Raw genomic sequence first — 17,747 nt, forward strand, 5'->3', positions numbered from 1 at the left:
CTCTGGCCGTAATAACGGCCTTGATACACCTGGACATTGAGTCAAACAGAGCTTAGATGGAGTGTACAGGTACAGCTCCCCATGCAGCTTCAACACGATACCACAGTTCATCAAGAGTAGTGATTGGCGTATTGTGATGAGCCAGTTGCTAGGCCACAATTGACCAGACGTTTTCAATTGGTGAAATATCTGGAGAATGTGCTGGCCAGGGCAGCAGTCGAAAATTTTCTGTATCCAGGAAGGCCTGTACAGGACCTGTAATATGTGGTCGTGCATTATCCTGCTGAAATGTAGGGTTTCGCAGCGATCGAATGAAGGGTAGAGCCACGGGTCGTAACAAATCTGAAATGTAACGTCCACTGTTCAAAGTGCCGTCAATGCGAACAAGAGGTAACCGAGACGTGTAACCAATGGCACCCCATACCATCACGCCAGGTGATAACGCCAGGATGTGCGTTCACCGCGACGTCGCCAAACACGGATGCGACCATCATGATGCTGTAAACAGAACCTGGATTCATCCGAAAAAAATGATGTTTTGCCATTCGTCCACCCAGGTTCGTCGTTGAGTACACCATCGCAGGCGCTCCTGTCTGTGATGCAGCGTTAAGGATAACCGCAGCCATGGTCTGCGAGCTGTTGTTGTCTTGCAAACGTCCCCATCTGTGACTCAGGCATCGAGACGTGGCTGCATGATCCGTTACAGCCATGCGGATAAGATGCCTGTCATCTCGACTGCTAGTGATTTGAGGCCGTTGGGATCCAGCACGGCGTTCCGTATTAGCCTCCTGAACCCACAGATTCCATATTCTGCTAACAGTCATTGGATCTCGACCAACGCGAGCGGCAATGTCGCGATACGATAAACCGCAATCGCGATAGGCTACAATCCGACCTTTATCAAAGTCGAAAACGTGATGGTACGCATTTCTCCTCCTTACACGAGGCATCACAACAACGTTTCACCAGGCAACGCCGGTCAACTGATGTTTGTGTATAAAAAATCGGTTGGAAACTTTCCTCATGTCAGCACGTTGTAGGTGTCGCCACCGGCGCCAACCTTGTGTGAATGCTCTGAAAAGCTAATCATTTGCATATCACAGCATCTTCTTTCTGTCGGTTAAATTTCGCGTCTGTAGCACGTCATCTTCGTGGTGTAGCAATTTTAATGGCCCATTGTGTATTCGCAGATGCGAAATCGAACAACCATCAGCTGTATTAGGAAATGATGGCAGTGAAAATTTGTGCTGTACCGGAACTCGAACCCGAATTTCCCGCTTTACGCGAGCGGTCGCCTTAAGCGCTTTGGCTATCAGTGCAGCGCTCAGGGCCACGCCCAAACTTCCATATGGCGTCGTTACTGCACCAAAACCTGTACTCGTACACACATTATGTAATTCCCGTCCAGCCGGCCGGGGTGGCCGAGCGGTTCTAGGCGCTACAGTCTGGAACCGCGCGACCGCTACGGTCACAGGTTCGAATCCAGCCTCGGGCATGGATGTGTGTGATGTCCTTAGGTTAGTTAGATTTAAGTAGTTCTACGTTTTAGGGGACTGATGACCTTAGAAGTTAAGTCCCATAGTGCTCAGAGCCATTTGAACCATTTTAATTCCCGTCCAGGAGAGGACATTTTAATTGAAAGTCGGTGACTGACATCTCTGAAGGAGCATTCTGTCGTTCTCCTTAACACAGACATTGCAGTATCGTATTTATCCGCCGATACCATCATATTTCATCAATTTAAATTATTTGTTTACTTACTTAGTGCTCAGAATAGGTTTATGATATCTTGACTTAGGTAACGTGCACACTAAAGGCATTACTCGTTTGTTGTAGTACTTGAATCCATGCCAAACCGCAATACAGCAGCAACCAGGCATAAAAAATAGCACAACATTTTCGGTAAAACTATTGACTTAGTTTGTGAGTGTTATGTTGCAGTTAGATGTTAAAATGTTAATTGTGTCACTGCGAAGAAATGCTTGCGCGACAAACGTTTCCATACTGCAGAAAATATGCTTTATATATGTAACTGATTTTCGTCATCTGAAATTTTTATGAAATGATTTTGCGTGGCCTGGAACGGTTTTATCAGACTATGCTGTAGTAAGTCTTCTGGGCGACGACTGGCATTTTCCTCCGAGCACCAATGGACATCAAAGTCGATATTCACTTTCACGAAGGAAGGATGATTTTAGTTTAAGGTCTTGAAGATGCCGAGTTCACAAGAGAAGCACAAATTTAGTTTTTTGAAACATGGTGCTGAAAGATATCGGCCATAGACTTAACGAACCATCCTTCAATTTGACGCTAGTGATTTAGGGAAGCCGGGGTTACATAATCAGGATTGCCGAAAGGGAATTAGAACTCCTCTTTGCGCCTCACGACTCCGTGTTTGTAACACCTGTGCCTATGTCGCTTTGTAAGTATTACGAGCTGCGAGTACTATCAACAATAACTACTTATCCAAAGATTTGCAGATGACGAAGTAATGCGATTTATTTAAGCTGGCAACGGTGTTAAGTTGTGGGGAATATTCATTAGATATTTAGTCCAACAATGTCCTCCAACAGTCATTCCGAATCTAGTCACCATGGGGGAAAGTACCTTAGGAATGCATAATTCGATAGTAATAAATACAGAAGCTTTACAATTGAACTCGTGAGCCAGTAATCCTTTTCTTTTAGTACGAAACTCTGGTCGTTTATTTATATCACTATGTTCCACAAGCCCTACAATTATTGTGTCCCTAATTCTTAAGGAACTGAATGTATGAAAAACAGTGCACTTCGGAAACTACCCCATGGCTACCGTTGTCCAATAAATTATAGTTTACTCTCAGCTTAATCAATTTTTACTACTATAATGTCGCTATATCAAGCTTCAGTGCCACACTGGCTATGTGTGGCAACTAGAGCTCCGTGAAGTGTTACATTGATAACAGAAGGGATCGACGGTAATCAGCAGCGGTCCTTTTACGCTTTCTTGCACTTAGCGTGACCATAACCTCTGATAATATTCGAAGCGTATGTGATAAACGGATAGTTACACCATGACTCAGATTCATTACCACTACCCATTATCAATTTGGATGCTGGTCCCCCACCCCGAGGAGAGCAAGGTAATGGTTCAAATGGCTCTGAGCACTATGGGACATAACATCTGAGGTCATCAGTCCCCTTGAACTTAGAACTACTTAAACCTATCTAACCTACGGACATTACACACGTCCATGCCCGAGGCAGGATTCGAACCTGCGACCGTAGCAGTCGCGCGGTTCCAGACTGAAGCGTCTAGAACCACTCGGCCACAGGGGCCGGCGAGCAAGGTAATACAACTGACAATCTGAACTCAGGCACTGAAGCAATGTGAAGTTCAGACGAACATGAGCGCTGACAAATGCTTCACTTTTATTTGTGTGGAATTTCTGGTGCTGCCTGTAACAATCTAGACTGTTAAAATGAGGATAGGTTAGCGAATCAGATCTGTGACTATCATGTGTTATTTCTTTCAAAATAAATTATTCTTATGTGAGCAATTAGTCAAGCAGTACTATGTTACCATTCTATGTTAACAGAATACATATTATTCACACAGAGTGAAACACACTGCCATTTTTTCAATTCTGTTAACACAAAAAACGCAGCTTTATATGTGTTACCTGATGTTCAAAGGTACAGTGAAAACGCTGTTGATGCCTGCAACGAGAATTTTTGTAATTAGTAGTATGTTATTTTGTTTCATGATAACGCTGTGTTCAACGTACACCTTGGTAAAGACCTGCACGTCTACCTTCTTTTCTTAGTTATTTCTGCTAAAACGTGCATTGTCTGATGGCGATTCTTGTATGACAGGTGTCAAAGCTTTATACTATTGCCTGAAAGATAAATATAGTCAATAAATAAGTGCCTATTTCCTAAGTATAGCTGCATAGCCAAGTGAAGCTCAGTTACAAATATTTAGCACTCAAGAGTCTTCGTACCATTAAATCAGCAAAGATCTGGAGCCGAAGACACAGGTTTATAAAAAGTAACAAATTCAGACAAGCTATTATGGTATATTGACAAGCGTTCAGTGCATAGTGCTGTGGAATGTGGAAAAAACCTTCAGTGCATAGTGCTGTGGAATGTGGAAAAAACCGCAAATTGGCGTTCATAAGAAGAAGAACAACACCAAAAATGCAACAGGAGCGTAATATGTAAGAAATTGTCCACGCAACCTGCCACTGATGATGCCTTGCAGAAAATAAAAGCGAAACGCGTATGGCACTAAAATTGTGTTTTATTCAGTTGCTGTCAGTCGGTCCATAAGTAAAAATTATCAATATACCATAATATTACACGCAACTGAGGAAGACAGGACTATAAAAGTTGAAGATGTCTGACAAGCTATACCCAGCAACAAAACTTTTGATGAGGGCATGCTTGGTAGCGTAATATGTTCCGTAAAATGAGATCCAAGCGTTCTGAGGAAGAAAGAAGATTAAGGTTTAACACAAGAGATTGAGTGAAATCCTCGGAAAACCTAAATGTGAATAGCCAGACTGTGATTTGAATCGGTGTCATCTCCGATCCGAGTCCATTTTGCTAACCACTGAGTCACCTTTCTCGGTCTAGAGTTCTAGATGTAGTTAATTCCATTCGTGCGAAAGAATTGTGCAGAGGTTTAAAAAAGAGGGACTTAGTGGTCTGCAAGGCTACATTTGTCCTTCTCAACGATACCACACTTGATCTATAGCTCTCATATCCAAAGAACTTTACGCAGTTCCAATGACGCAATTCCAATTTGAAGGTCTCTCTTAATGGTCATTAGCCTTGATTACTCATCTTTTATCTTTCCATTTTCTTCTTTTCCCAATTATACGCCTAGATGCTAGTGCGCAGGATGTTTCAAGAATATTTACTCGGCTTTTCAACACTATATTATCTATATTAATGAAGATAGAAACTTGGAGTAAGTTTTAACTGATAAATAGAAACTAAAATTTTTCTTTGGCGCCAGCTATAAAAATTGCCGGGAGAGATCTTCCTGGTGCAGGTAGCTCGCTCGCTGCCCAGTTTATTTACAAACTAACCTCGATGCGAGATGGCGAAAATACAACAAACAGTCCAGTCAACGAACGCAAATTAGAGGAAAAAATTCGAGTAGTCGCAAATTTTTGATCGATGGAACGGGGGTGTAATGATCAACATAATACAAATACTGACCGGTGGGGCGTGAGCGTGGTGACAGGGTGCCGGGGTGGGGGGTGGGGGGATGGATATTACTTTTTTAAGTTTTTCTTGACTATCTCGAAAACCGCGGATTCTAACGAAACCTGTTAAATTTCCTTAAAAAAGGTCCTATTCATTTTTTCCTTAGGACTAACAGTTCACGCGTTGCTGGGGATGGACATGGTAGCTTGTTAAAATAGTGTTTTAATGGAATAAAATTAATGTACATTGCTAAATAACATGGGTTAAGGACAAATATTGAACGTGTTTACCACATCCAAGTGCAGTAGAACCTTGTTAAGGGATAAATTGTGTTGTGGGGGTGTAACAGGATGGAAAGGCAGGACTGGAGGTTAAAAACGTGAGGTAATATAGGTCGCTGGATTGTGCTCATGCACTTCCCTCCGTCATAGGCGCGCAAAACATAGAGCGAGTCGGTAATTCCGTATTCACTCTACCGCAGTGCGTCGCAAAAAGCAACTCCAGGGGATTTCACACATTTAGACCGACCCCTCCGCAGCGCGCCTTGTGAATCACTTGCGACACAATGCTCATCGCACACTAAGTGTGTTAATACTACATTGAATACAGATATGAGTTGCTAACAATACAACGCAATAAAAACTTCTACGAGGGCGTGCTGAAAAGTATGTCTACGAATCATTTATGTGAAAACTCTTCAAACTTTTCAAATGAAACAAACGTTATTAACATACTATGTCTTTATTTTTCACATCTACATATTTGAAGGTATCTGCGGCTAGGGGGCTTCGAATTTTAGCGTGTGACATGACGGTGCGTGATAAACAGCGTGCTGCAATCGAATTTCGATTTCAAAGAGTTCGTCCACACATAGAGTACTCTTCCCTTCAGCACGGCAATGTCAGACCACGCAGAATGCTGCGACATCTGCAACAATCCGACGACTTGGGTCCAGTGTCATGTAGAAGAGTTCGTGCCAGGAAAGGGGGAGATAATTGTTACATCCCACTTCTGACACCAATTGTAAAAGAGTACGTGGTTTGGGGATGGGGAGAGAAACTTCTGACACCAATGTTAATGTATAAAATGGCAGGGAAGGGGAAGATGGTTGTTAAGTATGCCTCGTGGCGGCAGTGCGCAACAGGTCGAGAGGTCAGGATTTGATAGTGGGCATCCAGAGCTGCCGTCAAATGACTAAACAGGAAATTAAGTACAATAAAGAGGATATATTTCAATATACGGAGTACAAAGGGCGCGCCTAGGGTCGGAAGTTAGCAGGGTTAGGCCAGTCTAGGAGGTCGAACAATTAGATGCAATTGGTAACGGAAGGGGAACCGGTTCATGTTAACTTACGTTGATGGCCGGTCCTGAAAGCAGAACCAGTGGCTCTGCCGTCCAAAAAGACGTCTGTTCTGCTCGAGGTCTGGATTAGAAGAGAGAGAAGCAAGTGTGTTCTGCTCCGCAGGACGCTCCGGCGTACACACACGTGATCGGTTTCCCGCGCGCGCTAATGGCTAAAATCAATGGCGTGAATTCGCTAGCAGTTTCAGCAGAGTGCTCAGGGCGTCTCCTGGCAGCAGCTTTAACTGGACAGAACTGCCTCGGTTTTGAAAGACAAGCGACTTGTGTCACGTAGACATGGCGTGAATTACTCTGGGAGAAAACTTGTAAAGATTCCACTGGGCCTTTGAAATAAATTTCTTAAACCAATTTCCTAAAACATTCCTTCACTGGCTGCTATCCTGTACAGTCACCTATAATTCTCCATACAGTCCCGACTTGGTCCAATCCGATTTTCATCTGTTTCCAAAACTTATAGAACACCTTCGAGGACTTCACTTGGATATTGATGTAGCGCTGCAAGCAGATGTGAGGCTGTGGCTCCGTGAAAGAAGTCAAACATTTTACAAAAATGGCTTTGAGCACTATGGGACTTAACATCTATGGTCATCAGTCCTCTAGAACTTAGAACTACTTAAACCTAACTAACCTAAGGACATCACACAACACCCAGTCATCCCGAGGCAGAGAAAATCCCTGACCCAGCCGGGAATCGAACCCGGGAACCCGGGCGCGGGAAGCGAGAACGCTACCGCACGACCACGAGCTGCGGATCAAACATTTTACACTGACCATATTTTGTCGGGAGAAATTTGTTCATCGCCAGGGTGAGTATGTTGAGAAATAAATATGTAGACTTGAAGAATAAAGATGCAGAATGTTAGTAATGTTTCCTTCATTGGAAAAGCTTTAAGATAAACGAAAAGCACTAGTCTGCTTTTGTTCTACTGAATTACGTTTATTGCGTTAACTGGTTTTTGGCTTACAAGGTCATCATCAGATATTTACTGAGCGTTGTCAGCCGGCCGATGTGGCCGAGCGGTTCTAGGCGCTTCAGTCTGGACCCGAGCCACCGCTACGGTCGCAGGTTCGATTCCTGCCTCGGGCATGGATGTGTGTGATGACCTTAGGTTGGTTAGGTTTAAGTAGTTCTAAGTTCTAGGGGACTGATGACCTCAGTTGTTAAGTCCCATAGTGCTCAGAGCCATTTGAACCATTTTAGTATTGTCACCAAATAAATTATAATGTTTGTAAACAACATTGGAAGAGAGGTTACACGTCTACATTGAAGCAGAAACATACAGTAAGTAACATCTTTGACAGTGTGTTGGTAATGCAATGTAAAAAGGGAAAAAATTGAACAGTAAATAAAAACAAAAATAAAATAAAATAAAAGTAATACTTAGAGCAAAAGCAAACTAATGCTTTTCATTTATTATAATGGTGTTCTACCAAAAATCGACGCAAAATTCTATTAAAGCCTTAAGAGTTTTCACATAAAAATTCGGAGGCATTACTTTTCAGCAAGCCCTCTTATGTAACTCTCTGCCCATCGTTCTACAGTGCTAGAGGGAAACTGATTCTTCGACATCCTGTACGGCGGTAGCGTTCTCCCAGCAGTGTCAGCTTCCCACAACGATTGCTACTCGCTTTTCCATTTACAGACAAACTATACGTCCCCAGCATTTCTTGTCCATTTCTCTCAAGTGTGTATACAAAATAACTTCCCTGAGCTCGTGTTTAATGTGTATAGTGGAGCTATTTTCAATTTATTAGAGAGCTTATTTGCAGTTGTTGAGTGCTCAATCAACATAAAGCTAGACAGATGGAGCTGTCAACCGTCTACCACACTGAAGACTCTGCCCCAAGTCTGACATGTTTTTAATATGTATCTGACAATTTTAGTTTCATTTTTTCCATTATGAAAGGCTGAAATACAGGGTGAGCACAAAGTCTTGCCCTGATCATAACAATTATTACATAATAACCGTTTGACATTATAATTTATATTTGATGACATTACATAGGTTAGTGTTACTAGTTTTTTTTAAGACCCCTTACGTTAATAAACTTCGACGTGTGCTCCCTTGGTAGCTCGGAGACTGTGGAGGCGGTATTCCAGTTCGCGCCAGGTGTTTCATAACATGTGTTCTGTCACAGTACCCACAGCAGCTTGTATCCTAGCCTTCAGTTCGTCGACGTCAGCAACTGGTGTGACGAAGACTCTGTTCTTGATATAGCCCCAGAGAAAAGGTCAAGGGGCGTAATGTCTGGAGAGGGGAGTAATGTCCGGATTGGTGGATTGGGAGGAACGGCCCAACACCCTGGCCATCCCGCTCTCCAGACATTACGCCCCTTGACTTTTTTCTGGGGCTATATCAAGGAGAGAGCCTTCGTCACCCCAGTTGCTGACGTCGACGAACTGAAGGCTAGGATACAAAGTGCTGTGGGTGCTGTGACAGAACACATGTTACGAAACACCTGGCGGGAACTGGAATACCGCCTCGACATTCTCCGAGCTACCAAGGGAGCACACGTTGAGGTTCAAATGGTTCAAATGGCTCTGAGCACTATGGGACTTAACATCTATGGTCATCAGTCCCCTAGAACTTAGAACTACTTAAACCTAACTAACCTAAGGACATCACACAACACCCAGCCATCACGAGGCAGAGAAAATCCCTGACCCCGCCGGGAATCGAACCCGGGAACCCGGGCGTGGGAAGCGAGAACGCTACCGCACGACCACGAGCTGCGGGCACACGTTGAGGTTTACTAACGTAAGTGGTCTTAAAAAAAACTAGTAACATTAACCTATGTAATGGCATCAAATGTAACTTATTATGTCAAACGATTATTCTGTTATAAAATTTTATAATCAGGGCCAGACTTTGTGCTCACCCTGTACTTTTCGCAGTTTGAGTCTGTCAAGTGCATCGTCCAGCCTCAGCTCTCCCAATATCTGAGATATACAGAGACTTATATTGGCTCCGTCTGTAATAGTAGGAAGTCACTTAAGTGTTATGGAACTTCAGATATTGCAACACAGATCAACAAATGCATTATAAGCACTTCTCAGCCGCTGTTTGCAGGAACGTATTTTCCGTAAAAGCTCAATTAACAACTGCAAATAAATACTCACTTAATAAATTGCAAGTAACTCCAATATATAACCACCAGCTCAGTGAAGTTACTTTGTCCACTTACCTGAGTGCGTTGGACAGGTAGCGCTGGTGAGGTATAGTCCGTCTGTAAACTGAAAAGCGAGCAGCGCTCGTGTTGTACGAAGCCACCTTTCCCGGAAGAACATTACAGCTGTACAATATGACTAAGAATAAATTTCCCTCTGGCACTGTTGAACAGTGTGCAGAGATTTACACAGTATCTGACTACATACTTTTCTTGCGTTTGTATTATTAACATGTGGTATCTGTATTCAGTGTAGTGTTAACACACTTTGTGGATAAAGAACACCCACTGTGTCGCCAGTGATTTGTAAGACGAGCTGCAGAAGGGACGATATAACTGTGCTAAATACCCTGTAGTTTCTTGTTGTGACATAGTGTGCCTTTCCATGCTGTTACGCCTCCAGGACACAATTTATCCCTTATTACTGTTGGACTGCACTTAGATGTGGTACATAGATTTAATATTTGCTCTTAACCTACTTCACTTATTAATGAACACGAATTTTACACCATTAAAACACTTTTTAATGATCTGAGATTTTTCCATCCCTTGCAACACGGAAACCATTAGTCCTAGAGAAAATATGAATAGGAGCTGTTTTGCAGGAAAGTTAATGTAGTTTAATTTTATACTGGGAAATATTTTCGCTAGGCCGCGTTTTTAGAGATATTCGAGGAAAACCTAAAAAGTACCCTTCGCTCGGGACCCCCAACTCCACCCTCACACCCCGCCGGTCAGGATTTTAAGTTTATCGTTCATGACATTACCCCCAATGACTGTACAATAATACTGAGCGGCGTGGCGCAGTGGTGAGCACACTGGACTCGCATTTGGTAGGACAACGAATGGAATCCCAAATGCGCCATCCTAATTTAGGTTTTCCGTGATGTCCCTAAATCGCTTCGGACAAATGCCGGGATGATTCCTTTGACAAAGGGCACGGCCGATTTCCTTCCCCATCTTTCCCTAACCCGAGCTTGTGCTCCGTCTGTAATAACCTCATTGTCGGTGGGACGTTAAACACTAATCTCCTCCTCCACTCACTGAACAATAATTTGCGACTACACCAATTTTTCCCCCAGGCGACATTTTTGGTTTTCTTTGTCTGTGCTCAAAAGGTTCTGCGCTGTACGTTTAAACGGGTGCACTTCAGTTACAACTGTGCAGCGTGATTATCTTTAGAGTATACTGTTGCGCCTACAACAGATCGGAACACAAGATTGACGTACAAATTTGGAATCTGGGTGCATGGGATAACCACGAGACTGCTCCTGCTGTCATACAAAATCGCACCCCAGATCATAACTCCAAGTGCAGGTCCAGTGTGTCTAGTACGCAGACATGTTGGTTGCAGGTCCCAACCGGCATCCTCCTGACCAACACACGGCCATCACTGCTCCGAGGCAGAACCACCTTTCATCAAAAAACGCAACAAACCTTCACCCTGCCCTCCAATGAGCTTCCGCTTGATTTCACTGAAGTCGCAAATGGAAGCAACGTAAGGATCACGCACTGCGCCATTGGCCCCCAAGATAACTTGATCTCACGGTACGTGATATTTGTTCTGTTTGTGTTTGTGAAGACTGTATCTGCATCCTTCCCAATAAAATTGGACGAACTGCGATGCCGCATAGCAACAACAGTGTATGCAGTAACTTGTAGATGCCCGTCTTACGTCCGTTGGAGGACACATTGAACATCTTTAAAATGTATTTACAATTTTGATCTTAAACTTTATTCTAAAAAGCATCCAAAGGTGGTATGTACATGGATGTAAAACATATACCCATGAAAAACAAGGAAAGTTCTTTCGAAAATAAGTTTCTTTGTAGTCCTATGTGTGAGTTAGGACTCACACTAAGTTTCTGTGTTCATTCATGTGGAAAGTATAGTCTTGTGAAATTCGATGAATCTTTTTGAATCATCCTGTGATTTGAGAGTTTCTTTCGAAATGATTTGTGAAAGTTGTGAGATGGAGAATATAGTGTGCAGCTGGATTAGACAGCAAAGTAAATGTATTAGTATTATTAGGACACACATGCCCTCATGTAGCCTAAGATTTTCTACTGTTAGGAATGTGTTCATTCTTTAGAATCTTTGTTAGAATTTTATTACGCACGAAAATGAGGACACCACAGTTTTCATATCATGCATTACATGAGAAAAAAAGCAGAAGAAACGAGCAAGTTCAAGCAGTATTACTTTATTAGTCACGAGGAACCAAATGCAACGTTTGTTATATGAAAAGGTGGTTACTTTTATATGTGGTGTTCATATCTCGAGAAGTAAATATCGGATCAAAATGTTATAATTCCAATTTCTATGTCTCGGAGGGCGACATCCAACGATACCACACTCGACACCCGGAACCCTCGTTTTTTATTGCAGATTACGATTCTGCAGAAAAATCCGCATACGTCTTGTTTGAAGCATTTTCTTCGTTTCGTTACAGATGTGCTGCAATTGTAGGAATAGAAATGGGTACACAGTCATAATTTACGACCTACCGGTCAATGGCCCTTGAATATCCAATGGCACGTGGGACCCCACCTCCAAGCTGCGAGGGTAGGACGAACCAGTATTTCATAACTTGTAATTGGAAATCGCATTCGTAACGTTGTATCGAACAGTGGACTATTCGACGTGTCACTGTTGCCGTGGTTCGAGGCGAACGCTACTCTACTTTTCCAATTAGACCAAGTATTCAAACATAGTATCGCCAACTTTGACACACTTAGTGATCAGCTCTTCAAATGACCACACACAGCACAGAAGCACATCTGCGCGAATGTCAGCACAGGCGATTCTGATGCGGTCGACCACGTCTTCACGGCCTGTTGGCACTTTCTGGTACACCTCACCTTTAAATACCCTATAAAAAGAAATCGGGCGACGTCATTCCGGCGACCTATCGGGCTAATTGATAGTGCCACCTATACCGATCCACCGACCGGTGTAAACACGGGCTAATACCTCCTGTGCTTCAATTGCGTAATGCACTGGTGAACCGTATGCTTAAACCGCCGACGTTGTCGAACGCCCAAGGCAACATCCTGCAGTAGTACAGATAGTTCCTGTTCCAAAAAACTTTCGATATTTGAGTCCATTCAACGTGCCGTCGATAAAATACGGACCAATGAGTTTCTTGCCCATGATGCCACACTATACATTAACCAACCAAGGACGTTGATGGTCTACACTCCAGTAATGCATGTTATGCTGGTTAACGCTATCGTAGTTTGTGAATGTAAACTCATCGGAAAATAGTACCTCGGAAAAGGAAGTCGACGTCGTTTGCATTTGTTGACGTGCCCATTCACAAAACACTACCCGGCTATGAAAATCGGTGCTATGAAGTTCTTGATACAGTGGCTCGTGGTACGGATAATACTTATGACGATGCAGTATTGTGACAATACTACCTCGGACATACCGAAATTGCGGTGTAATTGGCGAGTGTTTATCAGTGGGTTGTGGCGCACTGCCGCTAATACAGCTGTTTCACTAGATTCTCCTGTAACACGTTTACTTCGATTCCTTTTGCAGGTCTGTAGGTCACCAACAGACACAAGGCCTTTACAAATTTATAAAAGAACGAACGAGAGCCAGCTTTCTCTGGAAAACGCTCGGCATACAAGACAACAGCAGCCCTAACATCTCTCCTACACTCTCCGTAAATAAGGATCATTTCAATTTTTTCTTCTGTGGTTGCAACATTTATCGTCCACTTGCACGTCTGTTCTCCAAATGATAAGTTGGTGTGCAGGCAGTAAACACTGCGCATGTGTTGTAATGTTTGGAGCTGCTATCTGTTCTACGTTTGCACGATAAGTGAGCTCCGGTAGCAGTGTACTGCCTGTTATGATATGTGGAAGTCTGTTACACGGCCACGGTGGCGCGTTAAGTAGCCCGCTGTTCGATATGTCGGAGGGATGCAACCTTGTGAATTTGGTTTCCCATTAACAATTATGAAATAGTGGCCTGTCCAATACTCGCAGCTTGGAGGTGGGGATATCAAGGGCTTTTGAGAAGCATGGCGTAAATTACGATTGTGTACCCATTTCTATTCGTCCAATTAAAGCACCATCGGCGGCGAAACGAAGAAACTGCTTCAGATAAAACGTGTGTAGGTTTTGCAGTAGAATCGTAATCTACAATAAAAAAGGGAGGTTCCCATTGAAGATTTAAAAGAAGCTCCCCGCCACCCACCCATGGTGCGAGGTGACGGGTTGAGTGCGGTGTTGTTGGATGTTTCCCTCCGAGACAAACAAGTTGGAATTACAACTTTTTTATCCGATGTGTCCTTTTCTACATAATTCAATGTCTTCAGTTAAAATGAACACGCTGTATATTAGAGACCAAAAATGGCACAATCTGCAACCCGGGGGCGGTTAGTAAGAGTCAGTGATAACTGTAACTGAGGTCGTCAGCGAACCTGGAGAGCGGCTGTCGTGGACGAAGCGCCGCCAGCTGAGCTCGTCGTCACGACGAGGCTCGTCGTTCATCCGAGGTGGGCTGACGCTGGCGCCGGGGTCGTCTGCGCACACACACCTGCTCACAGCTCTCCACCCACAACTCACAACGCTCCATTTCTTCGCGAACACGCAGCACTCTCTGCATGTCCTCTGACAGACAACTATAATCATCTCGCCCTGCGTACTTACATTCTAACAGAATACATTATCTGGCCCTCTGCTATTTCTGGTTGCACTCATAGCTTTCTCGCACTATGCCTTGTGAAATTTCCGAACCAATGTTCTAATTTATTTTTGTGCACAAAGTTCACACTCTAACAATTCCGAGAAACGATCACATTACTTGTTTAATTCTTCTTAATATCCTTACTTCGTTAATAACACTGTTGAGAGTATGGAGAGTTTATTAACACAATGTGATTGAAATTCCTTGTTACCGAAAGTCCCAGCACAGTTAAAAAGTACTAAGAACATTGTTGTGCAAAAAAAAGAACTATTCTTATCTAGTGTGTTGTAATATATTCTATTCAACTAGCTGTGGTTTTCATAAATCCTAGATCCAGTGGAACCAATCGATTTATGCCAAATCAACTGCTTCAGATAAAAACTGTTTTGTTCGTCATAACCTAAACTCTACATAATATTAGTTGGTTCTAATGTTCATTCCAGAACGCAATTAAAGGGTCACTTTTTCTAAACCCAGGAAGTGTTTCCCATTGCCATGCAGAAGTTTGAATTTTGAATCGTAGGTGCCTACAGTGTTCCTCTGTAATGGGACATTTGTGTGAGGCGTCACCCTCCGGCTTAGCGATGCTTCTAACAGCAAGGGGTCCACGCACGTGAAAAAAGGCCAGAGTGTAAGGTGAGCCAGTGATGTTACGATGGCACCAGATTTTATCACAATCCTGCCCACAGCAGCGTGGACGTATCTCACGACGGGAAGATCGTCACATCTTCTCTTTATGACATTTAATCCCTTCTCTTGACTCCTCTGCGATGGAGATCAGAACCACGACTTTAAAATAACGCGTTTTCGTTTTAGGTGGTGGAGGAAAACATTTCAGACACACCGCCTCTCAGAATTGATGTGAAGAGACCTCAGGGAGTAGCATAAAGGACGCCAATGAAGCATCCTTGCCTTGGGACATTCACTTACACATATTTCGCTGTCGAAAGCGACAGTTCACAGTATGATGAGAAACAGGACGACGTTAGTGACTAACTTTGACACTGTTGGTACCCTCCGGGCGGTTCAACCCTTCTCTAAGGACACCGTCGGCCTGTAATCCTACTGAATGTGAATGCACCCCTTTTCAGTGTAGTGCGACCGCAGTTTCTTCTCTGGTGTATGGGCCGGAACCATTAGGGACCGTTCAAAACAATTCGACGTAATCTGATTCGAAGCAGTGAAGAGTGTTTATGCTCTTGCAGCCCTAATGTTTCGTGCCCTTCTGTGGCGTGATCATGGGGGCGAGTAGGAGGAGGGGAGGGGGGTGGCGCGCGACAAAGGCAAACGCTTCCTCGTAGAACCCCCCCCCCCCCCTCCCCGCCACGCCCGAAATTCGGAAATACTCTAATACTCTCAGTGCCACCTGCACACCGTCGTTGAGCACTTTAATAATACAACTGCATAGAAACAACATGTGACAGATTCATAGGCACCTGGCAGAGTTGGGCTCTGCTGCTACTCTGGTGCCTGCTTGTAGGTATATGGAATGAATAGGATGTTAAGCGATTGCCTGTCTGCAGGCGCCTAGGAATCTGTCACAGGTCGTCTTTGTGCAGATACATTTTTAAAATGGTCAACAAAGGTGTGCAGGTGGCACCAAGGGTGTTGCTGTATTAGAGGGTCTAGGAAGGATCCTTTGCCATTTTATTGACGCATGTGTCAATGTTTCAGTCTTCTACGATGATGCCACAGGAGGTTGCGTAACAGGAAGGCTGGAAAAGCATGAACACTTTGTGCTGCTTCGAATCGTGTTCAGATTTCGTCGAATGGTTATGAACGGTCCCTAGTAGTTCCACCCTGAATACCAGAGCAAAAACTGGGGTCGCACTGCACTCGAAAGGAGTCAGATCATGTTCAATGGGGTTGCAGGTCCACGATGTGCTTAGACAAAAATGTCTGCAGTGTCAAAGGTTGCCAAGAACGTCGTCCTGTTGCTCACCACACTATGAACCTTCGTTTTCAACCGCCAAATGTGTGCAAATGAAAGCCACAAGGAAAGGGGTATTTTCATTGACGCTCATTTATGCCAGTCTCTTAGGCCTTCTCATGTCGATTTCGATCGGCGGTCTGTTTGAAATATTTTCCTCAGCCACCCATAAGAACACCAAGTGGTTTCAACGTGCGGTTCTGATCTCCACCACAGAGGCGTCAAGTGACGGGGTGAAATGTGGGTAAGAGAGGGTGTGATGATATGGCTTAGTGTGAATCATTCTGTTGTTTCTCGGATGAGGCGACAGTTTATAGAGACCGAAACTGTATCCCAGAGACCAGGACAGGGCAGACCACGTATGACATCAGAAAGAGTGGACCGTTATTTGGCTGTAAGGGCACGATGGTACCGCCTTACTACTGCACTGCAACTGGCCTCTGACGTCGCAGCGTCTCCTGGATGTGTTGTATCGAGGCAAACGGTGTACAGAAGGTTTCAGCAGAGTGATCTTTATTGGTGGAGACCTGCTGTCGGTTTACCTCTGGCGTGTCTTCATAGAAATGAACGTCTAGAGTGATGCCGTCAACATGCCACCTGCCCAGTCGAACGGTGGGCCAATGTTCTTTTCACAGTTGAGTCCTGATTTGGTGTGGAAAGTGAATCTAGACGGATTCGCATCTGGAGGGCGAGTGGAACACGATTTCAGGACCCAGGCGTTGTGGAAAGAGGCCGATATCAAGGAGGATCGCTAATCGTGTGGGCAGGGATTATGTTGACTACTCGAACACCTCTTGTTGAAATTATACGGGTGAATGAGCAATATTTAACTACGGGCAGGTACCGTGAGGAGATCTTGGGATCTCATACGCGGTTGTTGCGAGGATGTGGGCCCAGACAACGTACTGGTGGACGATAGTGCTCGACCTCATAGAGCACGGGAGGCTGATGTTATTTTGGAATCTGAAGATATTGCACGCATGGCGTTTACTTGTCGCTCTCCCGATTTTAATCCCATAGAGCATGTCTGGGATGCACTAGGAAGACGGCTTGCACCACATAAGCTTCCACCAACCACTCTCTAAGACTAATGAGTAGCTCTGCAGGAAGAATGGGCGTTATTGCCTCAAAATGAGACTGATGACGTCATTCACATCATGTTCCATCGTTGTCAGGCCTGTTTTGGTGCCAGAGATGGTCACACCCTATACTGCACACATTAACCAGTTGTCAGAATGTGTGTGCAAATTCTACTTTACTATCACCTGTTTATACTGTTTTGTGGCAAAATAAACACAACCTCGCAAAATTTCCGTTTGTTGCTTTAACTTTGGACAGCAGTGTAATTTCAGTAAGGATTCTTTCCTCCCCTGCTGGGATATGCAGATGAC

The 17,747-nt window shown here is 44.0% G+C and overlaps 1 protein-coding gene across 2 annotated transcripts in view; it reads right to left on the minus strand.

Moving 5' to 3' along the window:
• Positions 1–17,747, minus strand: part of LOC124721797 (protein turtle homolog B-like) — a 406,195-nt gene that overhangs the window by 120,564 nt on the left and 267,884 nt on the right. The window contains exon 4 of one of the 2 annotated variants that reach the window (XM_047246919.1): positions 14,161–14,262. The exons of the other annotated variant lie outside the window; for it this stretch is intronic. Coding sequence (XP_047102875.1) covers positions 14,161–14,262 — 102 coding nt within the window. The remainder of the gene's footprint in view (positions 1–14,160; positions 14,263–17,747) is intronic. 2 annotated transcript variants of the gene reach the window in all.

This window comes from Schistocerca piceifrons, chromosome X (genome assembly GCF_021461385.2).
Source record: "Schistocerca piceifrons isolate TAMUIC-IGC-003096 chromosome X, iqSchPice1.1, whole genome shotgun sequence".
NCBI classification, from domain to species: Eukaryota; Metazoa; Arthropoda; class Insecta; order Orthoptera; family Acrididae; genus Schistocerca; species Schistocerca piceifrons.